The 23,828-nt window shown below is 50.2% G+C and overlaps 1 protein-coding gene across 5 annotated transcripts; it reads left to right on the top strand.

Annotated features, from left to right (window-relative positions):
* Positions 1–22: 22 nt before the first annotated feature.
* Positions 23–22,199, top strand: Tmem8b (transmembrane protein 8B). Of its 5 annotated transcripts, none has more exons than XM_087897158.1 (13): positions 454–1,021; positions 4,438–4,627; positions 4,967–5,174; positions 11,946–12,079; positions 12,335–12,588; positions 13,556–13,881; positions 16,171–16,264; positions 16,381–16,504; positions 16,590–16,732; positions 16,892–17,070; positions 20,521–20,667; positions 20,790–20,906; positions 21,149–22,199. In XM_087897158.1, exons 1-13 carry the CDS (start codon positions 496–498, stop codon positions 21,482–21,484), a joined length of 2,778 nt encoding a protein of 925 aa, XP_087753284.1. In that variant the 5' UTR covers positions 454–495; the 3' UTR covers positions 21,485–22,199. The 5 variants fall into 5 exon arrangements, with proteins under 5 accessions (XP_087753285.1, XP_087753284.1, XP_048276148.2 ...); XM_048420191.3 differs by having other exon boundaries at positions 12,320–12,588; positions 21,153–21,480; XM_048420189.3 differs by having other exon boundaries at positions 455–1,021; positions 12,320–12,588.
* The last annotated feature ends 1,629 nt before the right edge of the window (positions 22,200–23,828 follow it).

Below are 23,828 nucleotides of genomic sequence, written 5' to 3'. Positions count from 1 at the left end.
GAACGGAGTTGAGCGAGTCTCTGTGTAGGCTGTGCCAACATAGGACTGGGAAGACCATGTTCTGAGAGGAGTCTGGTTATGTGAGTTTCTGGAAGGTTCCTGTATCATTGCGTTCACTGGATGCTGTTGGAACCTAAGAGGTCACCCGGGTTCTCTGTAAGGGTGAGAAGGAGGTTCTCAGGTAGGTAGCCCAGCAGGCGTCAGTTGGAGGCCAATAGGATTTGGTGGGGGTGGGCTCTGCGGAGAGAGACCAATCAAATAGGCACAGGGCGGAGCACCAGGCGAGCGTCACGCCGAGGACGCCGCGGGGCCTGCTTATCGCCGGTTCAGCGCAGCCCGGAGTCGCCCAGGCCTGAACTCCTACCCAGGTCCCGGTCACGACCCCGGGCCCGCGAGGACGCCGGAGGCCACCCCCCGGGCGTGGGGAGCGGAGCCGCGGGTCAGCTCTGCGAGCGTCCCGTGCTGGCCTGGCCGGCCCCGCCCCCGCCCCGGGCCATGGCCCAGCCCTTGTCCCGGCCCCTCATCCTATCCCAATCTCAGCTTTGGCCTCCGGCCACGCCCTCGCCCCACTTCCCAAACCTGCCCCGGCCCCGGCCAATGTCCCAGCGAATGCCCAGGACCAGGTCCCAGCTCCAACCCCAGTCCCTGCCTCTGACTTGGCCGCTATCTCCGCCTCGGCCCTTGTTCCACCCCTTATCACAAATCCCAGCCCAGCCTCTGTCCCTGTCCCATTCCCAGCGTTTGCTTAAGCCCCTGGCCCAGCCCCAGCCCTTGCTCCCGTCCCCATTTCCCTCACTTCTCCCATCACGTCTTCTGCCCTTGTTTGAGCCCCAGTGCTCAGTCCAACGCAACCCACTATCTCAGCCTTTGCCCCCATCTCTGTGTTTGCCCAAGTCTCTTCCACTGCCTCCCCGCCTCTCTCATACTCTGCCCCTCTCCCAGCCTCGACTCAGGTCTGGGCTCCAGTTGCCGCCAGCCCTATTGCTGCTGTTGCTGTTTTCTGTCCTTGGTCCAGGGGCTGGTGAGTGCAGAAACAGGAAAAAATGAGAAAAGGATGGGGTTCCGGGAAGGATGGCTTGGAAAGGGTCGGGAGAGGTGGGACTTGGGGAGCTAGGTCACTGGGGAGAAGTGGGAGGAAATAAGAGGGAGAGGAGCTTACACAAGGGATGGTTTGGCAAACTTCAAGAGTGGTGTTGCTCAGCTGGTTCAGCAGGTGGCTAATAGTCCCGAAAAAACTCTGCGAGATCTCATTTCTTGGTGTCCATCCTGACCCTTTGGGTCTGGTTTTCTATGGGAAGTCTTGGGGGCTTTACTCCTGCGAAGTTCTATGGAGATGACATAGTCCTGTAGAATAGAGGCTTCAGGTCTAGCTCCAGACGTGGCCTAAATCTCTGAGATGCCAAGTGCACATTCCAAACAGTCTTGAAGACAATATGTTGCATTGCATAGATGGATGTGGGTTAGTTGCCGTTATAATGAGCTTTCTTCTTGTGCTGGGTCTTTCCCCAAGCAAGCGTCACTGGGCTACGGATAATTTGATACGTTTAAAGCATGGCTGGACCTCAGCAGCATTCTACAGATGGGGAAACTGAGGCTCAGTGAGGGCGTAATTTGTTTAGAGTTGTATTGTGTGTAAGTGGCAATAGTGGGGCTAGAAAAAAGGGTTCCTAGTTCCTATGACATACTGGTTGGCTCCCTCCCGTCACCTCCCTCCTTCTGTCTACATTCCAGGTTGAAGTATTCTTCCATTGGCTCAAAGCATAATCTCTTTTCTCCCTAGTCTGTCTGCCAGGAGGCTTAATTCATGAACAGTTTCTCATTTGTCAGGTGTCAATCTTTATCCAACGTGTAGCCTAGAAAGTCAGTTGGTTGGGAGGAGTGGCCCAGCTTCTAATGGTTGTACCGAGGGAAGCAGAGACAGTGCTAGCCTAAGGGCAGAGATGACCTCAGCCCCCGGCCACCTTTGCTGAGTGGCACTGGGACCGAGGTGTGCTCAGCAGTCTTTGGCAGTAACAGCTGTGGACAGAGGTGGGTTTCACTGATCTCAGTGGGCCGGCTTTAGTGTACAGCTTGAGATCAGCATATCCCTAAGGTCACAGTCCTGCAGAGGTGTGTGGGTGCTATATGTGCCTGTGTGTGTAACAGGGATCTGTGGGAATGGTGTGTGTGCGACGTGTGCTCATGAGTTTTATCTGAGTGTACATGAGCCGATGTGGTTTTGGAGTGTGTACATATGTCATTGTGTGAGGGGCAGGGGACATGTGATGTGGACCACACACTCTTAGCTTGGCCCGTTCCTTTTATGAATGTATCACTGAAGGGCTGCTTGTGGAAGAAAGGGCCCAGGGTGGAGGAATGGACATCCATTGTTGATGACTGCAGAAACAGCTGGCAATCAGGTTTTTGCTTTTGATGAGGGGAGTTTGCACACACTCGTATGATTTAGGTGGTAGGAAAGCACCTACATGTTATCGTAGAAGGGACGTCAGGACAAGTTCACTGGGACATGGTTCTGGTAGGCCTTGTTCAAATCCCAAGTCAAAGACTGAGGTAAATAAGCCTGTTTCCCAAGGATCCACCCGCCTTCAAACTCCTTCTAAGTTCCTCCCAAGCTCCAAGCTGCCACTTTCTCCTTTTCCTCCAAGCCCATCCTGTGACACCCACCGCCCCCATAGCCTCCGGTTTTCATGGAATTGGCTCCTGCAGTTCCCTGATTCTCCAGGCCAAGTAAGCTCTTTGTGCTTGCCTGGTGCTCACTTTAGGAGGAGCAGCCTGCTCTAACCCCAGCAGAGGGCACTCCAGAGCTCTTGTTGCTTGTAACAATAGTATTTAGGGCTGCTTAGTTTGGGGCTCCCGAGGCACAGCTGTCTTCTCCTTTAGCTAGTCCCCCTGCCCTCATCTGCTTTGGATACCTCCCCACCACTGTCTGAGTGCAGCTCTGAGCCTTTGGTTGCCGAGCAGTGCAAGTTGGCAGTTTCTCCTGTTGAGATTGGTCTTCGCTTGGCACAGCAGTCTAGTCCTTTGGTGCTGTCATGGCCTTTGAGCCACTCTGGCCGGTGGCTTCTGCTTGTATAAGGTACCTCTGGAGTGTGACTCTTCAAAGGTGCCCCAGTTTAGTGTGGCCAACCTGCCGTCCTTCAGCAGCTCCCTTTACTGATGTCCCATGTCTCTGTTACTTTAAATACCTCATTTTGGGGGTCATGACTCCCATTTTTAGGAGTAGAGACCATAAGATTAGGGAAGCCATGTGGGTATTTCTTGTGTTTCTGAAATCTCCCCTTCTAACCTCCACTGTGTCTTGAAGACACCTGAGTTCACCCAGTTTCCTTCCTGTCCAAAGACATATTCCTGGGCTTCTTTGGAACTGTTTTGAAATAGGGGGCAGTGACAGGCCATTGAGAGAGTGTTGAGAGAGGAAAGACAGAGAGACAGAGAGGTCATGAGAGTGCTTTATATGGGGACACTGCCTGCACTCTGAGCCACCTTCTCCTGTCAGGTATATATCCTGTTACCTTCACTGCCACGACACTCCTGTCCTATGTGCATGTTTGGCTAGGGCCTGTGGCTTTCCTGTCCACCGTGGCTCTGCTTCTGACAGCTGTCATCCAGGATCTGAGCATTTCAGCTAGAGATACACACACACACACACACACACACACACACACACACACCCTGGTCTACTCCAAATATTCCCAAGTAATTTAGGGTGCCACTTAGTCACCGAATGACTACCTTTCAGGACCTCCTCCTGGGAGAACACCCTCGCTACGCATTTTGACCCTAGAGGTTCTGATCACTCTCCTTTCTTGGGCACTGTCGTGGTGGCCTGCCAGCTCCTGTTCTTGACTCTGCCACCCAAGCAGCTCCCTTGCAGCCTCACCACACCTTCTCCTCCCCTCTTCTGCCCTGAGCTGGTATACAGACAGCTCTTGTGAAGCTTCTGAGAATTTTTACTGCTCCTAACCACTGGGGCATAGAGAAGGGCAGAAAACAAACAAGTTACACAGTTCTGTGCTGACTCCCAAGCCCCACAGGTGGAGTTCTAGCTTGCTCAGTGGCTTAAGAGCCTATGCCAACACACACACACGCGCGCGCACACACACACACACACACACATGCACAGACACACATGCACAGACACTTGCACACCCTGTTTTGTTAGGCTTGGTGAGAGGAGAATAATACCTTTTAAGTGAGTGACCTTGACGTTATATGAAGGGTCCTAAATTCTCAGTTTTCTAATTTTTTGCGATAGGAATTTTTTAAGATCAAGGTTTTATGAGGAACAAAGCAGATGCTGGCTAGGGTAGCACAAACCCCAGATCCTGGCTGGTGGAGCATGCTTGTTGACTTGGTGCTGTTGATGAGGAAAATAGGCCTGCGACCAAGTGGAAATGCCTCTGTCCTCCCTTCCGCTGACTTCCTTCTGCTTCCCAGGAGGCCTTTTCCTGACCGATTACTCCACCTGCTCACCCCGAAAGCTCAGCCCATTTCGCTCCTTTGCCAGCACCGAGCTCTTCCACTTCCACGTTCCTGAGGACACGTTCCTGGCTGTTTGGAACCTCATCATCTTCAAGGAACAGGGAGGAACCTTTGGGGACCACTGCCCAGATCAAAGTGTGACTGTGTGAGTGTTTGATCTGTATCCCCAATTTCCAACCCTAGTTACTTTCCAAACTGGAGTATGACGTTTTGTGGTCTAAACACGCCCCCTGACTGTGACCTTGACCCTTATCCAGGTTGAATAAGGCCTCCCTGTCACCTGACTTCTTGTAACTACTGTGAATACCTGAATTGACCTATTGCCCCTTATGAACTCCATCTCTTCCTGGGATAATTCTGTGGTATATGTCAGTGTAGGGAATCTGTTTGTTTACTAGTGATGAATGACAGTTCTTTTTTTAACCCCTATTTCCTAATTCCTATCCCACTGCCTGCTTTTCTCTCTTCCTTTCATATCACCCAGGTATTTCCGCTCTGGAGCGCCCCCTGTCATCAATCCCCTGCATACACACTTTCCAACAGACACGGCTGTGCCAGGGGTTTTCTCACTCACCCTCAGCTGGACACTGCCCAACAGAACCTCAGGCATCTTTAACGTCAGCAGCCCCTTACCTGGGGACTGGTTCTTGGCTGCCCACCTTCCCCAAGCCCATGGCCACATCTCTGTCAAGGTGGGTTAATGCTGCCTGGGACAGGAGGGGTCATATCTTCCCATCCATCGTTGCTGAGTGCTCACTGACATCCTAGCCCTGCTGTCAGGATGAGCAGCAGCACCAGAGTGGCTGGGATGGGGCACTATTATAGGCCAGCAGGTTGGCTTGTGGGATGGCCTGTAGTCGAAAACTGGGCCATGGTGGTTCTGGGTAGGTTGAAGAGAAACTACAAAGTCCAAAATCTGCCGTACAAACGCAGCACTGTTTATTTTTTATTTTTTTATTTTTGGTTGATAACAGCCCTGAAACATCTCTCAGGCCACATCCTTGTCTCTAGCTCAGGCATCATGGTTTCAGGTCTCTCCTTTGCCCTCTGGGAAACCGTGAGAGAAAGTTTTCCTAATGAAAGAAGTTTTAGATAGCTGATATCCTTCCCGACCGTTACCTTTCTTTTCTCTGAATATCAGCATGGACTTTAACACAGCGGGGATTGTCAGTCTGAAGGGCAGGGTCAAAGGTCAGGATGTTTCTTTAGTTTGGAGTGAAAGACGATACCACAATGTTTTCCTGTCACTCTGGTGTGTTAGACAAGTTGGGATTCCTCCTGGGAGTGAGGAAGTACATAGGTTTCCTCCTGTCCGTTGTAGGAGAGGGAGGGCGTGATGAGCTGGCCACTGTTAGTCTGGTAGCCGTGTGTGTGTTGAAGGACAAAGAATGAACAGGTGAGGGTTGTAGAGTGTTATAAAGTAAGAGCACTAAGCAAGAAAACCAGTGGGTTTGGCCTTTGAGGATTAAGAAGGACAGAAATTCCCAACCAGGTGAAAATTGCCTCTGAATTGGCATAGCGTCTTGACCAGTCTAGGCTGAGTGTTGTGAAGTTCAAGAAGACCTGGGAGCCCTCTAGATGAGAGCATGCTGGGAGATGACCTGTCTCTGGGCTCTTGATTCCTCTTGAACTAAGGATTTTTGTACTAGCAAGAATGTCTTCATTGATCTTTGGCCAAATTTCAAAGAGAATGCCTCTTGACTCAGCCATGATCTTGTCTCACTTTGTAAGAACTGAGGGAAGGATCGTCTAGCTCAGTGGTTCTCAACCTTCTTAATGTTAGATCATTTAACACAGTTCCTTATGTTATGATGACCCCCAACCATAAAGTTATTTCATTGCTACTTCATAAATATAATTTTTCTACTATTTTAAATCATAATATAAATATCTGACATGCAGGATATTTGATATGTGACTCCTGTGGGGCTTGCACCTCACAGGTTCAGAACCACTGGGCTAGAGGCTTCTCCCTGGACTAGAGTCCAGCTCTTGTTCTAGGTATCACTCTAAGCAAGCAGGAAGCACATGGAGCCTAGACCTAGTAAGGAATGTGGAGCTGAGACCCGAATAGGAGTGGCCAGGATTGCATGGGGATGGCAGTACAGTGCAAGGCTTCCTAGAACCTAATGCACGATTCAAAGTGTCTAGATCACTGGGGAGTGAGAAGGCAGCCAGGCCTGGCATACATGTTTCCATCTAGAGAGTTTTCAGTCCCAGCAAGACTTGATACTGCAAATGGAGGCCTAGATAGCCGTGCTCTTTGCAGTGTAGTGAGACCAGAGAGAAAGGGCACAGTTTGATCATTAGAGACTGCAGGTCCGAGCACTGTGAAGTGCAGCTCTTTGGACGTGCCTGTTCTAGAGGTTGGATGGGCAAGGATCTTGGGTGTGGTTCTTCTAAAGTGTTGATTACCTTCTTGAATCATACATGGGCCTCTAAGGATTTTTTAGCTCCTTGATCCTGGCTAGTTTCCCAGACTTACCTATAAGTTTACTGTTTGGGACCTTCTGCATTCCCAGCTTGTATCCCCTTGTACCATGGTTCTTCTGTAAGGTGTGGCAAGCACAGGAAGTGGTATGGCATCAGGATAACCCTGGTGGGGGCAGGAAGGATCCCAGCGAGATAAGATACTGTTTCTAGGGTCCTCCTAGGCTTTGGGCATGGGCTTAGATCTCTCCGTAACCCTTTGTCCTTCAGCTGCTTTGCACTAGGCTTGGACCGGGTGCTGGAACACTGAGGTAGGTATGACCTATGTTGGTGAGATGTGAAGATGCTTTGAAAAGACAAAGAAGAGATGGCCAATTCAGTCCGGTAGATGCTGGAGGTGGTGATCAGAGACTGGGCAGTGAGGCCTCAGTGGGAGGACACGGGGAAGTGTTTCAGCTGGTGGGAGTAGTGGGTGCCAGAGCTCAGGAGGAGCCTGAAGGAGGTCAGTGTGAGCTAGGTGGACAGAAGTCAGACCAAAGAGGGCCTAGAAGTTTAAATGTATCCTGAGGGTGACAGGGAGCCTCTAAAGACTGCCTCTCTCCAGTCCAGACCCTCTCCTGAATCGTGTACTCCTAGCCTCGAGCTGGCGTGTGGTGGGACTTGGTGTTTTTGTTGCCTTTCTTTCGCCTCAAATCCCTGCTGTCCTGAGTTGGTCTCATGACTCCTCCTCTCTGTGTCCCCTTCCTCCCATCAGCCTCCTCATCTGCCTTGTCCTTGCCTCTCATCTTGTTGTCTTCCATGTCTTAGCAAGTGTTCCTCCCAAGGCTCCGTTTACCAGCCTGCCTGTGATGGCTGGCTTCGGGTTGTGGGTACCAGCTGTTCTCCTAAACAGCGGGGTGTAGGTCTGAACGCTTCTCTTTCCAATCTAGGATTTGTATGTAAATAAAATCAGGTAAAATAATGAAAACCACTAGATAGAAAGACAGCAGCAGCTGTTAGAAGGCCTTCCAGTCATGAGGACCAAGCAGCTCCAAGTTTCAGCCACAGTAGGCGATAGCTGTTAACAGCGTCTCCTCTGCTTTCCCTCCCCTCTTAAGTTATTTTATTTATATTTCAGATAGGTGACATGTGCACATAGTGCAGCCTTTTAAAGGCACAAAATGCCCACAATGAAAAGTGAGTCTTCTTCCCTTCTGTTAGTCTTGAGTTTCTCTCCCTGTAGGAAACTAGTATCCAGATTTCAATTTCTTCCACATACCATTCTTTCCTTCTTAACTGGTCTTGTCTTGGCGTTATGACTCCCATCATCCTCCTGCTTTTCCTGACCACTGTTCATCCTCTATTGTACCAGGCCTTTTCTTTTGGACCACCAACTAGCTCCCAAATCATGACACAGAGACTTGTTTTTAGTTTTGAATGCTTGGCCTAGCTTAGGCTCATTTCTGTCTAGCTCTTTTAACTTAAAGCCAACCTGTTTCTTTTTTACCTCCCCTTTGCCTTGGGACTTAGTACTGTTCTCAGTCCAGTATGTCTTACTGCTTCTCATGTCTGGTTGGCGGCTGCCTGGCTTCTCACCCTGGGTGTCTCCCTCATTCTCTCCTCTTTCTTCTCTCATCCTTTTTCTCTCTAGATCCCTCCTCCTATTTATTCTCTCTGCTTGTCAGTCCCTCCTATCCCCCTCCTGCCTAGCTATTGACTGTGTAGCTTTTTATTAGACCAATCAGGTGCCTTTAGGCAGGCAGAGTGAAACAAATGCAACACATATTTACATAGTTAAACACACATCCTTACATCGTTAAACAAATACAGCATAAAGAAATGTAACACATCTTTGCCTAGTTAAAATAATATTCCACAACACTTTTTTCCTGATGTTTCTGCTTGATTTGTGTGTGCTGCTGCAACCCGATCCTTGGTCTCAGAAGAACTCCTTTTTGTTTTTCATTCTTTTTTTTTGGTGTCTATGGAAGAGTTGTTTTAAATACTATCTATGCCTCTTAAGAGTAGACAGCCAGTCTTATATTCTGTGAATCTCGAACTATATCTACGAGCTTTCTTGACACCTTCTACTGCTTCTAAGAACAGTCTCAAGTTTAATCTGACTCCTACTTCATTTCCGGGCTTGGCCTCCTCCTTCTGTTCATCTTCTTCCCAGTAGATAGCCGCTGCCCACCACTCTTGAGTCTTACTTTTTCTCTTACTTCCCCATGACCAATCCCTAAAGTGTGTTCCTCAGCTCTTAGCACACTCTGCAGATGCCTCTCTACCTAGCACGTCTCCAGTGCTCTCCCGTACCACCATAATAGTAACCTCCCAAATGTCGCTCTGCTTCCTCTCCTGCCCCTGCAGTCTGCACTGTTGTCGTTCACTTCTCCATTGATTGGTGTTGACTGACTGAGGACAAGAAAGCTGGGAACAGAGGAGGCCACATGTCCTTGAGTATCTTCAGTCTACAAGTCTGCCGTAGTCAGGGTTTCTCCTGCCGTGGTAGACACCGTGACTGTAGCAGTGTGGAGAGGAAGGGGTTTCTTTCAGCCTACAGTTCTCAGGTAGTTCCCTCCATTGCAGAGGGAAGCCAGGACAGGAACTCAAATAGGTAAGGGATCTGGAGGTACAGGAGCTGATGCAGAGGCCATGGAGGAACACTGCTTACTGACTTGCTTCCTCTGGCTTGCTCAGCCTGCTTTCTTATAGAACCCAGGATCACCAGCCCAAGGGTGACCCCACCCACAGTGAACAACCGCCCCATCAATCATCAATCAAGAAAATGCACCATAGGCTTGCCATGGTTTGCTGCAGGCACTTTAACAATTGGGCATGGTGACTTGTATCTGTAATCCTGTTTCTGAGATGCTGAGGTTGGAAGGCTGGCATAAATTGTAACTAGCCTGGACTACAAGGTGAGGTCAAGGATAGCCTGGAATACAGAATAAGACCCTGTATCCTCTCTAAAGAACAAAAAAGAAAAGACATTCCCTGTGCCCCACAAAATAGGAGTTCCCATAATCCAAAGCCTTCTGCTAGGCCCTCCACCGTTCTTGGTCTCTGCTTCATATTGAAGAAGAGACTGGATGTTTAAGGAACACAGCCTGAGCATGCCTGGTCCTGATCCTTTCCTGAACTCAACAGTAAGCATGGGAGCAGTGTTTCTTTCCCTCGGCTGTGAGGCAGGGACATCCCTAGCATGAGACTGCCGTGGATTCCTGTGTTCAGGGGATGGTGGACTGGGGGGGGGGTCCTCTGAAATGTATTGCCAGAGTATTTCTGATCCATAGGGCTTGGCATGAGAAGTGAGGGACATCTGCTTTGGATGTCAGAGATGGAAAATTCTGGATAATTGTATTACTTAAGGAACTCTCTTTTGGACACCCATCCTTCAGCCTGACAGCTGTTTTGTTTCCAACACCTCAGATGTGCCAGGTGGTGTGCTAAGCATCGGGAGCGCAACAGTGAGGTGGTAGGGCAGGGCGGCTGCCTCTTCTGACCTGGCACAGGTCAAGGCCTCCGCACAGCACTGTAGTCGGCCCAGAGCCCAAGGCTTGGCCGACTCATTCCATGGCATGAAACATGGTGGGATGTCAGGGCCTGGAACTTTCCCCGCGGAACGAGGCTTTGGAGGCACATCTTATCAGAACAACCACCATAGCGAGCCATAGTCCCTAGTTTATCAGGCCAACCAAAGGCCTGGTCTAGAAGGTTAGCAAAGCCTCATCAGAGACCCTTATGCCCTTTATCTGATGGGTTTGTGGGGTGTGGAAGGAGAGCTGTGACGAAGTGACAGGATTCCTGGGAGGGTGCTCTCACTATAGTAGGACGGGGGCTTGGGAGCTTGTCCAGTACAAGAGAAATCTTGGGAAGTGTGGTGGCTGCCCTTCGCTGTCCAAAGAGATAGTCTGAGGCCATAGGTCAGATCAGAGCAGCTGTGAGGGGACAGATTTTGGCTTCATAAAGGTCAGTGCTGTCTGCAGCTGGGCTGATTCATGTGTTTGGCAGACATTCATGGCAAGTTATGCACAGCACGATAGGCCTGTGTCAGGCGGGCCAAGTCCTGTTCTCAAGTTCCAAATAGTCTGGAGGTTGCTTGGGAGGTAGTAAGTAGTCTTCATGGGTGTGCTGGAGCAGAGACCAGACAGGCACACGTCAGAGAGCAGCCTAGAGAGCAGGAGCAGTTAAAGGTTCAGACTAGTGGTAGTGGTGGGAGGGTTGGACCAGAGGACTAGGAGGAGCTTTCCAAACCCAGAAGAGCCAGTGATAGTTGTGGAATGGGATGGTTTGCTGTTGCAGTGTGTGAGGGGATGTCCTGTCTAGCAGTGTACCAAGAGGAGGGCTGGGCTGGGAGAAGGTAAAGCAGAACCACAGCATCAGTTGGGCCTGAACTTGAGTCCTACACCTCATTCAGTGTTGGGTCCCTGAAGACCCAGATAGAGCAGAGGTGACCAGAATGATGGTCCTGAGAGCTGAGGGGACAGCTCAGTGGGTAAAGCACTTGCTTTACAAACATGAGGACATGAGTTCAGATCCCCGGAACCCACATAAAACTGGACAAGTGGCATACATCTAGAATCCAGTGCTCCTGTGGCAAGATGGTGGCGGAGACAGGAGACAGTCCGGAAACTCACCTAGGCTGGCCAGCTAGCCTAGGTGATCCAGCTGCGAACAAGATGAGGCCTGCCTCAAGCAAGGGGAAATGTGGAGACAGATCTGAGTTCCCCTCTGTCATGTGGCTGCACTAAAGTACATGAACACATACAAATAAAAAGGCAATTCTCCTTTGAAGAGGCTGTCCCTGTACTTGGTATGTCTTTCTTTCCCCCAACCCTTGTAGTTAGTTAAGCCCATTCTAAAATATTTGTAATACAAAACAGTCCTCAATAAAAATGACTACTCAGGTAGGAAATTCAGAACTTAACTCCAGAATGGGAGCCCCAGGAACTGGAGGAAAAGGGGTTTCTTCAGGACCCCTCCAGCAGGTTATGTTAGCCTTGGTTTGGTAGTGTTCCCACTGTCTCTCCTGCTACCCCTTTTTGTTTCAGGGTCTCCAGGATGAGTGTCAGTACCTCCTTCAGCCACAGCTGATTGTCCGACGTTTGCTGGACGTGGCTGTGCTGGTTCCTGGCCGTCCCTCAGAGCAAACCCTCTCCCCCCACAATCGTTCAGCCTTGTATAAGTGAGTGAACACTCCAAACCTGCCCTGCCCTTTCCTCCTCTGGTCTTACACAGGGATCTGTCTTGCTTTCCCTCTAACCAAAGTAACCCAGAGTTCCCAGGGTGGGTCCCATCCAGTCTCCTTTCCCCTCACACAGAGGAAGAGCTGACCAGGCCACCTGTTCCTTCCCTTTCTTCCTGTTTCCCTCTCATGTCTCTTACCTCTCTGTCTTTTCTTGCCCCCAACCTGTCCTCTATTCAGGGTCTTTGTGCCCAGCTTCACTTACAGGGTTTCAGCACAACTGGTGTGTGTAGGGGGCCGAGGGGCATCTGCCTGCCCCCTGACACTGCGCCTACGTCCCAAGGCCCCACCACTGCACAACTCAAGCTCTGTAGCCTGTGGAGGTGCCTCAGTATGCCAGCTGGAGTTGGCCCTGCCCCCCTGGGGGCACTGGGTCTATGTGCGTGTGGAGACACCATCCCGTGGCCCTGGCAGGATCATCCGCTTCCAGTTGTGTGTAAGGTTACAAGGTCAGAGCCCCTTTATCTGCCTCAACTCCCAACCTATGCAGGAATGTGACTGGGGTAATCTGGATGGCTCTGTTCTGAGACCCTCCTTACAGTTTCCTCTACCCCACCCTGGTTCCTTCACACTCCTGAGGTCCCATCTCCTTGGGACCTCAGGTCATTGGGCAGCCTTCTTAGTGTGTCTTTGTGCCTGACTTGGGACAACTAAAGGCTTTCTTTCTCTGACTCTGTCTCTGTCTCTCCCTCCCTCCCTCCCTCCCTCCCTCCCTCCCTCCCTCCCTTTCTTTCTTCCTCTCTCTCTCCCTTTCTTTCATTCCTTCCTTCCTCCCTCCCTCTCTTTCTTTCCTCCGTCTGTCCGTCCGTCCGTCCCTCCCTCTGCCCATCCCTCCCTCCCTCCCTCCCTCTGCCCATCCGTCCCTCCCTCCCTCCCTCCCTCCCTCCCTCTCTTTCCTCCCCCGTCCCTCCCTCTGCCCGTCCCTCCCTCCCTTCCTCTACCCCTCCCTCCCTCCCTCCCTTTCCTCCCCCATCCCTCCCTCTGCCCGTCCCTCCCTCCCTCCCCCTCCACTTCCTTCATTTCATTTTCAGTGTCCTGGGGTGGACATGGCCAACCAGGACTTCAGGAGCTGCCCTTGCTGCAGCGCTCACAGTCATCAGGACAGTGCCTCCCATTAGCTTATATTACGGTGTTTTCACTGCTTTGAGGAGGACACGTGTTCTTAATTCCTCTGCTCTGACCTTGGGGAGGGACAGATGGCTGCTGTGGTGGTGGCTGAATCGCTGTGACAATTAGGAAACATCTGGACCCTGTGCCATGGTCTCAATGCCTCCTTTCTCCAGGCCCATCCTGGTTTAGTTTACATCCTTCCTCCCCTTTGCTAGCTAACAGGAGTTGGGTTCAGTTCTGGTCTGTGGTGGGCCTGTGGGGCTATTTGGACCTCATGTCTCACCTTTGGTTTCTTCTCCTTCACAGAGTGTCCACAACCCAGCCTGTCCCGTGCCTTGGTCCCTGGGGCTTCCATGAATATGCCCCAATCACTGGGCAACCAGCCACTGCCCCCAGAGCCACCATCCCTGGAGACTCCTGTAGAAGGGTCTGGAGCCGTATCACCACCTGAGCACTGCTGGCCAGTGCGTCCGACTCTGCGCAACGAGCTGGATACCTTCTCTGTCCACTTCTACATCTTCTTTGGTCCCAGCGTGGCTCTTCCACCCGAGCGCCCAGCTGTGTTTGCTCTGAGGCTGTTGCCAGTGCTGGACAGTGGAGGTGTCCTCAGTCTGGAGCTCCAGCTCAATGTGGTACTTCTTGGGAAGGGGGTGGTTCCCTGTTGGGGAGTCTGCAGGGGAAGGTTGCAGGAGTGTAGGGCCCGCCTCCTTCAGGGCTCTTTCCAGGTCGAGCCTGTGCTTTGCTTCAGTTCTCAGCCCCCACTGCGCTGTGAGAACTGTGCCAGCCGGGATGCAGTGGCCCAGTGTTTCTAGTTTGTAGGTTGACCTCCTGTTAGAGGGCTGATCACAATGGTAGTTCATTTCTGTAACGGGAGGTCATGCAGCCTGTCTTCAGACAGCTCCTATAGCCAGTGGCATCCTGATAGTCTACTAGTACTGCTTTCATGAACTTCACCCGCTGACTTTGTTCTGTCTAGACGCTATATCTAGCAAATCCATGTGTGTCCTTGTTTGTAATAATAGATTCTTTTAGAGAAGTTTTAGATTTATAGAAAAAATGAAGAGTGAGTAACTGCCTGGGTCTGAGCTAGCTCAGAGGATAAAGTGCTTGCCTTTCAAGCACAAGGACCTGACTTTGGCACACACCTCTAATCTCAGCACTGAGGAGGTGGAAACAGGATAGTCCCTGGGCCAGCCTGGCCTATTGGTGAGTTCCAGGCCAAATGAGAGGCCATGCTTCAAAGACAAGGTAGATAGCATTTGAAGAATGATACCTAACATTGACCTCTGGCTTCACATGCACATGCCTGTACCCACACATGCATGCACATGTGCAGGTGCAAACACACACAAAGGCAGTGCAGACTCCATTCATTGCTGTGTATTACCTTAATGCTGTGCATTGGTTACAATGCTATGCTATTTTAACAGCCCTTCAGATGTTCCCATCACTCTCTCAACAGCTGAGCCCCTTCAGTGTTCGGGGACTCTGGTGTTACACTTCCCTCCACCTGACACTTGCCCCTCTGTTACACTTTGATTGGCTATCCTGTCTCTGAAACTGATAATCTGAGCTGGTGTGACCGGTGTGGCAGACACACTGTTTATCCATTTATTTATTTATTTTTCAGACAGAGTCTCACTAAGTAGCCCTGGGGGCCTGGAACTTGCTATATATACCAGGCTGGCCTAAAACTCAAAAGATCTGCCTGCTTCTGCCTCCTGAGCATTGGGATTAAAGGTGCATACCACACCCAGCCAAGCTTGAACTCGTGCACCTGGAGAACAGGTGTGGACTAAGAACCCTGGATCTTTTTCATTTCTTCCAAGTATTTTGATCTTTCCCCTGGAGGAAGGACTATGTACCTAGAGACTGCTTTTGGCTATTCCTATCACTTTCACTGAGTAGTACTTCTGCATATTGCCCTCCTGGCCTTCCACTGAAGGACGTGATAAACCAGTTGTAGGAGACTCACTCTTGTGCTTGAGGACAGAGTGTGCACACGCAGCGTCCTCTGGTGAGAATTCAGCTGAAGAAGGGTGTGTGTGGTGGTGTACACACATAGTCCCAGCACAGTGAGGCCAGTCAGAGCCCTAAGGTCAGCTACATAGCGAGTTTCAAGCCAGTCCAGCTACCTCAGAAATACCAAAAATAATAGTGAGAATTTAGCTGAGGTCGCTGCTGCTCTGGAGACTCCAGTGAACCCAGATGTGTTCACAGATGAGGAGACCCACCAGGGAGCCTTCTCCACTTTAGTCAAGTACATAAGTCATGTCTGGGGACAGCCTTATTTTTCCAGCCTGGTTTAAAATGTTCTCATAAGCCTTTATTTTTATCCTAATTTAATGTATCAGGCTGCTTCAGATCTTTCTTGAGATGAATTTGTGGCATCCCATTCCTCCCTCAAAGACAGCCACCCCTTACATCCACACCTGAGGATATCTATATTCTTTTAACCCCAATCAAATTGCTACATTTAATCTCTCTGGCTTCAGCTACCTCCATTTGTACTTGGGGTCATTTCACTTAGGAGTGCATTTTCTTAATAAGCTTTCAGCCCCAGGGCTAGGTGACTGAGAACCTTAAATTACCTTTATCTATTGCTGGTATCTATGGCTGGCATCAGGTGCCCAATTCCTCCCATAAACCAGATAGGATGAACCAAGGTGCCTTCTCTTCCAAAGGGAAGATTCGGAGTCAGGGCTTGCTTTGTTGTTAGGCTTTGAGAGTGGCTGTGCGGATCTGATGGATCTCTGGCTCCTACTGAGTAAGAGAACAGCTTTGATGGATTGATCCCCGGAGGAGTGGGCCCACCCAGAGGAGAATGGGATTTCCAGCCTTAGGGAGTGGGAGAAGTGACAGGCCTGGGGCGGCCCACCCCAAGGGTCTGACAGCTTCATTTGCATCTTCACCCTGCTCAGAGTTCCCTGCACCAAGAAAATGTAACAGTGTTTGGATGCCTGACTCATGAGGTGCCCTTGAGCCTGGGGGATGCTGCTGTGACCTGTTCCAAAGGTGGGGATGGGGATGGGGAATAAAGGGAGGCTGGGTACCCTCACAACAGGGGGCAGCCTAGGGTTCCCAGAAGTGCTGACCACTCCTCTCTCCTGGGCCCGTGCTTTCTCCTTTAGAGTCCCTCGCAGGTTTCCTCCTCTCCGTCAGTGTCACGTCCAGAGCAGCCAGACTTCGAATTCCGTTCCCACAGACGGGGACCTGGTTCCTGACCCTCCGCTCTCTTTGCGGGGTGGGACCTCGGTGAGCAGGAGCAATAGGGGCCATAGCTGGAGCTGGGTTGGGGGTGGCCCTGGCCTCAAATAACCAGGAGCGTCTATGCTCGCAGGTTTGTGCGATGCCGCAATGCAACGGCTGAAGTGCGGTTGCGCACCTTCCTGTCCCCATGTGTGGATGACTGTGGGCCCTATGGCCAGTGCAAGCTGCTGCGCACACACAACTACCTGTACGCGGCCTGCGAGTGCAAGGCTGGTGAGCCGGCTGGGGTGGGGAGCAGGTCAGACTTGGCTTGTGCATGGGGTGGCCAGCAGGGGTGCCCCAGGGCACTGGGTATGAGGACAGGAGTGAGCACAATTGTTGAGCCACGGGTGCCTTCTGCCCTCCTCCACCCTGTACCTTCCCTACTTGCAGGGTGGCGGGGCTGGGGTTGCACAGACAGTGCCGATGCGCTCACCTATGGATTCCAGCTGCTGTCCACACTCCTCCTCTGCCTGAGCAACCTCATGTTTTTGCCACCTGTGGTCTTGGCCATTCGGAGCCGGTACGTGCTGGAAGCTGCTGTCTACACCTTCACCATGTTCTTCTCCACGGTATGTATGCAGCAGCACCTCTGCTTCTCTGTGTTCTTACCGCAGGGTGGGGAGAGGGTCCACATTTCCACCACATTCTCCCCAGTTTGAGGATGACTGGACCTTCACTTTGTCTCCTAGAGCAATGCCCTGCCTGCCCCCAATAACTGTAGGAAGTGACTGTTTTGTCAGGTAGCTTGTGGGATAAATGGCCAAAGCTGCTTCCAAGTCAACCTCACAGGTGTGGAGCTTCTCCTCCCATGTGGAGGAGAGAAGAGATATTGGCTGGATACACGGAATGCAATGTGGGATTGGGTGTTCACCGTCTCTGTGGGAGGCTCCCCTGCTCAGCAGTCTCCATGTTCTCGTCCCAACTGCCTCACTCTCTCTCATCGTTTGTGAAGTAGAGTTCTAATCTACAGACAAGGTTGGCCTAAAACTCTCCATGTAGTCCAGGCTGGCATTAACCTCTTAGTACTCCTGCCTCAAACCTTCTGACATGCTCTGTGGTTTCTGTCTGTAGCATGCTCATTTTTATGACATGAAAGCATGTCCCCCATTCAGTCAGTTTGGCCTTCTTGGTTTCTGTGAGAACTTTTGGAAGGCAGGGAATCTCTGTCTTAGGCAGTTTATCAAAACTCTGTTTTAGAGTTTTGAGAAACTTTGTCCTGAGGCATCATGGGAGATATCAATGTGATATAGCTCCCAGCTCAAAGGAATACATTCTGATATAGATCTATAGGCTTTGTTTGCTTTGAAACAAGGAATCACTGTATACCTTGCTGGCCTGGAAGTCTATGTGTAGGCCAGGCTGGCCTTAGACTCACAGAGCTCCACCTGCTTTTCCTTCCAAGTGCTGAGATTAAAGGTGTGCACCACACCCAGCTAGATTTACAGTTTTTAAGTCTCCCTGTTCCCATTATGGAATCTTCGCAGTTCTGAGATTTCCAGCTTCTCTGTAGCCAGAAAGGTCCGCATTACTTTCACAAACCTCTCTGACAGGAAAGGTGGAAGTACATCTCCTTGTGTGACTTAGCTCCAAACAGGTTTGCTCCCTGCCGAGACCTGGTATCTGCAAATTCTGTATTCTCACCTGTAGGTCCTTGGTAAACTACGGCACACGATACCTACCTGCGAGCACCAAAGAAATCTTAGGTGGACTTTGATTCTCTGTGTTTTGGCAAGAAGAGTATCACACAAGACCATATCCATGGGATATCTCAGCCAGGAAAAACACTTGCCACTACACCTGACAACCCGAGCTCAACCCCTGTGACCTATGTAGAGGAGGGACAGAGTGACAGCCTCAGCTTGTCTTTTGAAGTGCAAACACGTGCACACACACACATACGCACACTATTCTACTATAAAATGTAATTAAAAAGATGAGTATCACAAAAGTCAATTTGTGCTTCCCTGGGTCCCAGGTTGTAGAAATCGTATTGGTAGTCTAGGAGAAAGTAGGGGATTATATGTCCAAGTGAGGATTGTGGGGAATTCTGGCTACTCAGCTACAGAGAAGGCAGAGGAGGCTGTAGCCATGCTACCAGATGGGACCAATGCACCCCAGTTTAGCTGGCTCCCTTTCAGGCATGGCCTGAGAGTCTCTTTCTATTTTTGTATTATATTCTGTTCCTTCTTATTACTAGGTGCCCTGTCTACTGTTACTCACAGCCCCCCCCCCAACAGCTGTTCTGCCAGTCCACTCTTGGCCTCATGGAAATCTAAACAGAATTAGTAAGAGCACCTTACTACAGCAGGAACTGCAGGAGAACACATCCATCTGTCCTGGAATATTCTAGCCCAGATGCCTCTTCGTTATCTAGATATGGTACTAACCTGAAAAGGGACCAAGGAGGAACTGGAGAAACCTTGTTCCCTCACCCCACATGAAGAAACTCTACTCCCCTTTAAAAGATCTATTGTTTTTACTTGGTGTGCATGAATTTTGTGCACCCAGTCCATGTGTGCAGTGCCCACAGAGGCCAGTGGGTCTTCTAGAACTGGAGTTACAGGAGGTTTTGAGCCATAGTGTGACTGTTGGGAACTGAACTAGGGGGGCTTTTGCAAGACAGCCTGTGCTCGTAACTGCCAAATTCTGTAGCCTTAACCCCTCTTTTTTTTTCCCCAAGACAGGGTTTTTCTGTAGCTTTGGAGCCTTTCCTGGAACTAGCTCTTGTAGACCAGGCTGGCCTTGAACTCACAGAGATCTGCCTACCTCTGCCTCCCGAGTGCTGGGATTAAAGGCGTGCGTCACTACCACTCAGTCCCCTCTTAAAGAAAAAAAAAGGACAGGAGTGTGAGAAAGAGCTGCTGGCTTTAAGACTGTTATTGAAAGTTCTCCTCTAGCTCTGTTCTTTTCCACGTGTTCAAAACAGAGCTAGCATGCCTTTAATCCCAGCAGTCAGCAAGGCTATAATTCAGGTGTTTATTCAGAGGCTTGTAGATATAAAATATATTCTTAAAAAATAGGCCCAAAACCTTGCACTTGGTTCTCTGTGTAGCCAAACATTCCAGATAATGAGGACAGAAACTGACAGCTATTGAATGTACTGTGTTACGTTGCTAATCAATTCTCACGATTGCACTAAGATAATAGGTGGGCGTGGCCATGGGAACGGCATGGCACTCACACTAGGGTGCCACATGGTGCAGGGGTATGGCCTGCTCTCCAAACCGTGAAGAATTAACATCTGAATATGGATTCATAGGACATTACTTTTCTCATGAACATCTCTTCCCAACCCATCCTGGACAGGGTCTGACTATGCTCAGGCTGGCACAGAACCTGCTGTGCAGCACGGGTTGACCTCGTCCTGAGTGCTGGGATTCCATGTGCCTATCTGGCTATTTTCCTCTTCCAATGCCAGATGTAAGAATACAAGCCACTAAATAATCTAGCAGACATCGGTTTCTGATTTGCATTTACTTCTCAAGATTAAGCTTACATTCCAGGCTTAATCAGCCTCTTGCAGCTGCCTTTGAAGCACACAGAAAGGAGGAGGGGCCTGTGATGACTCCTCACACAAGGAGAGGGGGACCAGTGTCTGAGCTGCCAGATATGCTTGGCTGTAAAGCAGACCAGACCTCGCTGCTATTTTTTCTCAAGAATAAGTGAATCAGGGCTGGAGAGATGGCTCAGTGGTTAAGAGCATGGCTGCTCTTGTAGAGGATTGGGGTTTGATTCCCAGAACCCACATGGTGGCTAACAACTGTCTGTAACTCCAATTTCAGTGGATTCTATGCTCTCTTCTTGTGCTTTTGTGGGCACTGTGTACATGTGGTACATAGACATACACGCAGGCAAACACCCATATACATAAATCTTAAAAAAAACAAAAAAAGGAGTCAGGCATTTCCTAGTATTGTTCACCTGTGACCTCTGACCTCTACTTCTCTGACTTTCTTTGGTTTCATAGCCCTGGACTTGTGGCCTCAAGGCCTTTTAACACCTGTTGTTTCTTTTTGCAGTTCTATCATGCCTGTGACCAGCCAGGCATTGTGGTTTTCTGCATCATGGACTATGATGTGCTTCAGTTCTGTGATTTCCTGGGCTCCTTAATGTCGGTTTGGGTCACCGTTATTGCCATGGCTCGTTTGCAGCCTGTGATCAAGCAGGTCAGTCCAGAGTGGGTCTTGGCAGACATCCATAGCTAACCTCTATTTAAAATCCACTCATGCTTGGGGCTTTTCCCATTGCCCCCACATCCTGGCCCAATCCTGGAGTCCTGTCTCTGTAGGTGTTGTATTTGCTGGGGGCTATGCTGCTGTCCATGGCTCTACAGCTTGACCGGCATGGACTCTGGAACCTGCTTGGACCCAGTCTCTTCGCCCTTGGGATCTTGGCTACAGCCTGGGTAAGAGTGGAGAGGCCTGTGAAGGGCAAAGGAGGGAGCAGGAGTGCATACAGGGCGTTGGCCATCTGGTCCCCAGTGTAAGGTAGCCTTGCATTCTGTTACCATCACCTGTTCACAGTGGCCACTCAAGTCTTGGCAGGTGCCTTTAGATCACACCTAGGGATGAGGGGAAGTCTGAACTGTCTCTGGCCTCATATTCTAGGGCCTCGTATTCCTGAATCCCACTTCTCTGCTTCCCCCAGACAGTTCGCAGCGTCCGGCGCCGGCACTGTTATCCGCCAACATGGCGCCGCTGGCTCTTCTACCTGTGCCCAGGCAGCCTTATTGCAGGCAGTGCTGTCCTTCTGTATGCTTTCGTGGAGACCCGGGACAACTACTTCTACATTCATAGCATTTGGCATATGCTCATTGCTGGCAGCGTAGGCTTCTTGCTGCCTCCTCGAGCCAAGACTGACTGCCGGGTCCCATCTGGAACTCGGGCCCGGGGCTGCGGTTACCAGCTGTGCATCAATGAACAAGAAGAACTGGGCCTTGTGGGCCCTGGAGGGGCCACTGTCAGCAGCATCTGTGCCAGCTGAGAGGGGCTTTGGGCCAGGCTCCTAGGGGTTATGAACCCTGCCTAGGGTTCCTCCTGGGGCTATGGAGCCCTTCTAGGAACAAGGGACAAGTTGTGTTTCTTAAAGACACACAGTCTTTCTCAAGGATGACTGTTTTCAGGGACCAGGAGGCCTTCTTAAGACATGGAGAATTTCCTGAGAGCCTGGAGTCCTCCTGTACTTATGGAGTCCTTCTTAAGGATGAGCTATGCAGGACACAGCCCCTCAGGACCAAGGAGGACCTAAGATTAGGAAGGCCTCCTACAGACATGAGATACTTCTCAAGCAGACAAATTGTCATCAGGAATGAATCATCAGTACAGAGGGAAAAGGAGTCCATCTTGGAGAAACACATCATCAGATTTTCCCAGAGGCTCTGCAACATTGGCTGCATCTGGACTGGACTGTACTGTGCTGGGCAGAGGGCTGGGGGAGCCAGCTGGGGCGGGCTAGGCAGCTGGGGTCCTGATTTGATGCAGGTGGAGTCTGGTATGTCTCCAATGAAGTCTGTACTGATTCTGTGCTGCCTTTCTTTCCCCTCTTGGGGCCAGGGTTTGGGGAGATGGAGGGAGAGGGACAGGACCTTCCTGAAGAAGATGCTGGAAGCTACTGTCCGTGACTTCTGCCCTGTGGTTTGCACACCCACATCTCAGTCATCTGGTTCCTGTGTCTAATTCCAAAAACTCCCTGCTGTCCATTTCCTGGTTGTTGTGGACCCTAATCTGTGGCAGTGAAGAGGGAAGTGCGCATGCATGCGTGCGTGTGCTTGGTGTGTGTGTACAGAGATGAATTAGTAAGACAGGCTCCCCCCCCCCCGACGCCTACACCCACAGAGAAGGAAGCTAAGGTGTCAGGAAACTGGAGTAACAGGTACAAATTTCCGATGTACAAGATACTATAAGAATGGAACTACTATTTTAAGCTTCCATTTTTTCTTGCATGCCAGAAATAATCTTGTATGAATTTAGATTTCTTTTTATATTTGTGTGTGTGTGTGTGTGTGTGTGTGTGTGTGTGTGTGTGTGTGTGTGTGTGCACACGTGTGTTGCTGTGTATATAGTTTGGTCTGGTCTGGACATCATAATCCTCGAGGTCCTGGAATTACAGACATGGACTTCATGCCTGACAACTGAACTCTTTACCCCCATGGGCTCTTAACTGAGTTTTGAGGACCTTGTCTTAGGCTGAGATACTAGGAGAATTCTCTCTGGTCCCCAGTGTCTCTACTTCATCCATTTTCTGAGCGCTCTGTCATCCCAACTGGTTCCCAGTCAGCAGTCAGACAGACTGCTAAATGCTGAGTCGGGTTTTTTTTGTTTGTTTGTTTGTTTGTTTTTGTTATTGTTGTTGTTGTTCTTTCTGCGTATCTCCGAGTTCTACGTATCTGCTCCCAAGTTCTGTGCCACGTGAGGTGTTTGTACTGGACTACCAGACACAGCATAAAGCCAGTTCTCTCCTGGGGTCCTCTGCCGGGTTTTACCTGATAGGGCAGAAGATGAGTTGTTTTCCCTGTAGATTAAGCCGGCTCAGCTCTGGCTTCTTCAGGGAATCTGGGACAGTGCTCATATTTCCCTCCTCTCGCCCCTCCCAGTTGTCAATCTGGAGGAGAGAACCTCACATTTCTATGGAATCTTTTCTCTGTGCCTTAATCCTTTCTATTCTCTCCACAGCCTAGGCCTTTGAAGCTCAGAGCCTAGAAAATACCACTTTATTCTTTACTCTCTGCAATCAAATCTCTTCCCTGAGGCACCGGGTAAAGAATAAAGTAGCTGACTGAGTGGCAAGGAATGAAGGTGGATGGGCCGGGTGTCTGCTCCTGTATCAGAAGTGCTGTTCTTGGGCCAGGTGTGGGGTGCACACCTTTATCCCAGCACTCTAGGGGTAGGAGCTGGCGAGTTAACATGAGTTCAAGCCAGCCAAATTTACATAGGCCCCCTCTTAAATAAATGGTTGGAGAAATGGCTCAGTGGTTAAGAGCATTGCTCTTCCAGAGGACTGGAGTTCAGTTCCCTGTACCCAGTTATAGGATAAGATGCCTGTAACAAGAGCTCCAGGGACACACCCCCTCTGGACCCCATCGAGACTTCTCCACACAAGTACACACACAGACACACACATCCCTGACTAAAAATAATAAACGTTTTTTTAAAAAGAAGAAATGCTATTCCTTACCGTATCTTTGACTATATATACTGCCCTGAGCACACTTGAACCTAGATGATCAAAGAAGCTAAGCAGAACTGGCCTGGTTAGTGCTGGATGGGAGATAAACTGTTCTCACCCTGAGATAGGTAGGTTAGGCCGTGAGGACAGTTGACCCAAATAG

The sequence above is a fragment of the Myodes glareolus genome, chromosome 16 (assembly GCF_982192425.1).
Source record: "Myodes glareolus chromosome 16, mMyoGla1.1, whole genome shotgun sequence".
NCBI classification, from domain to species: Eukaryota; Metazoa; Chordata; class Mammalia; order Rodentia; family Cricetidae; genus Myodes; species Myodes glareolus.
This window is presented reverse-complemented; position numbering and strand designations above follow the sequence as displayed.

What these genes read in the sequence shown, in the direction of transcription:
- Tmem8b (XM_048420189.3), top strand. Translation starts at nt 496, where the DNA reads ATGGCCCAGCCCTTGTCCCGGCCCCTCATCCTATCCCAATCTCAGCTT. An exon ending in TCACCATGTTCTTCTCCACG is followed by an intron (nt 17,071 to 20,520) that starts GTATGTATGCAG and finishes TTCTTTTTGCAG; the next exon opens with TTCTATCATGCCTGTGACCA. An exon ending in GGATCTTGGCTACAGCCTGG is followed by an intron (nt 20,907 to 21,148) that starts GTAAGAGTGGAG and finishes TGCTTCCCCCAG; the next exon opens with ACAGTTCGCAGCGTCCGGCG.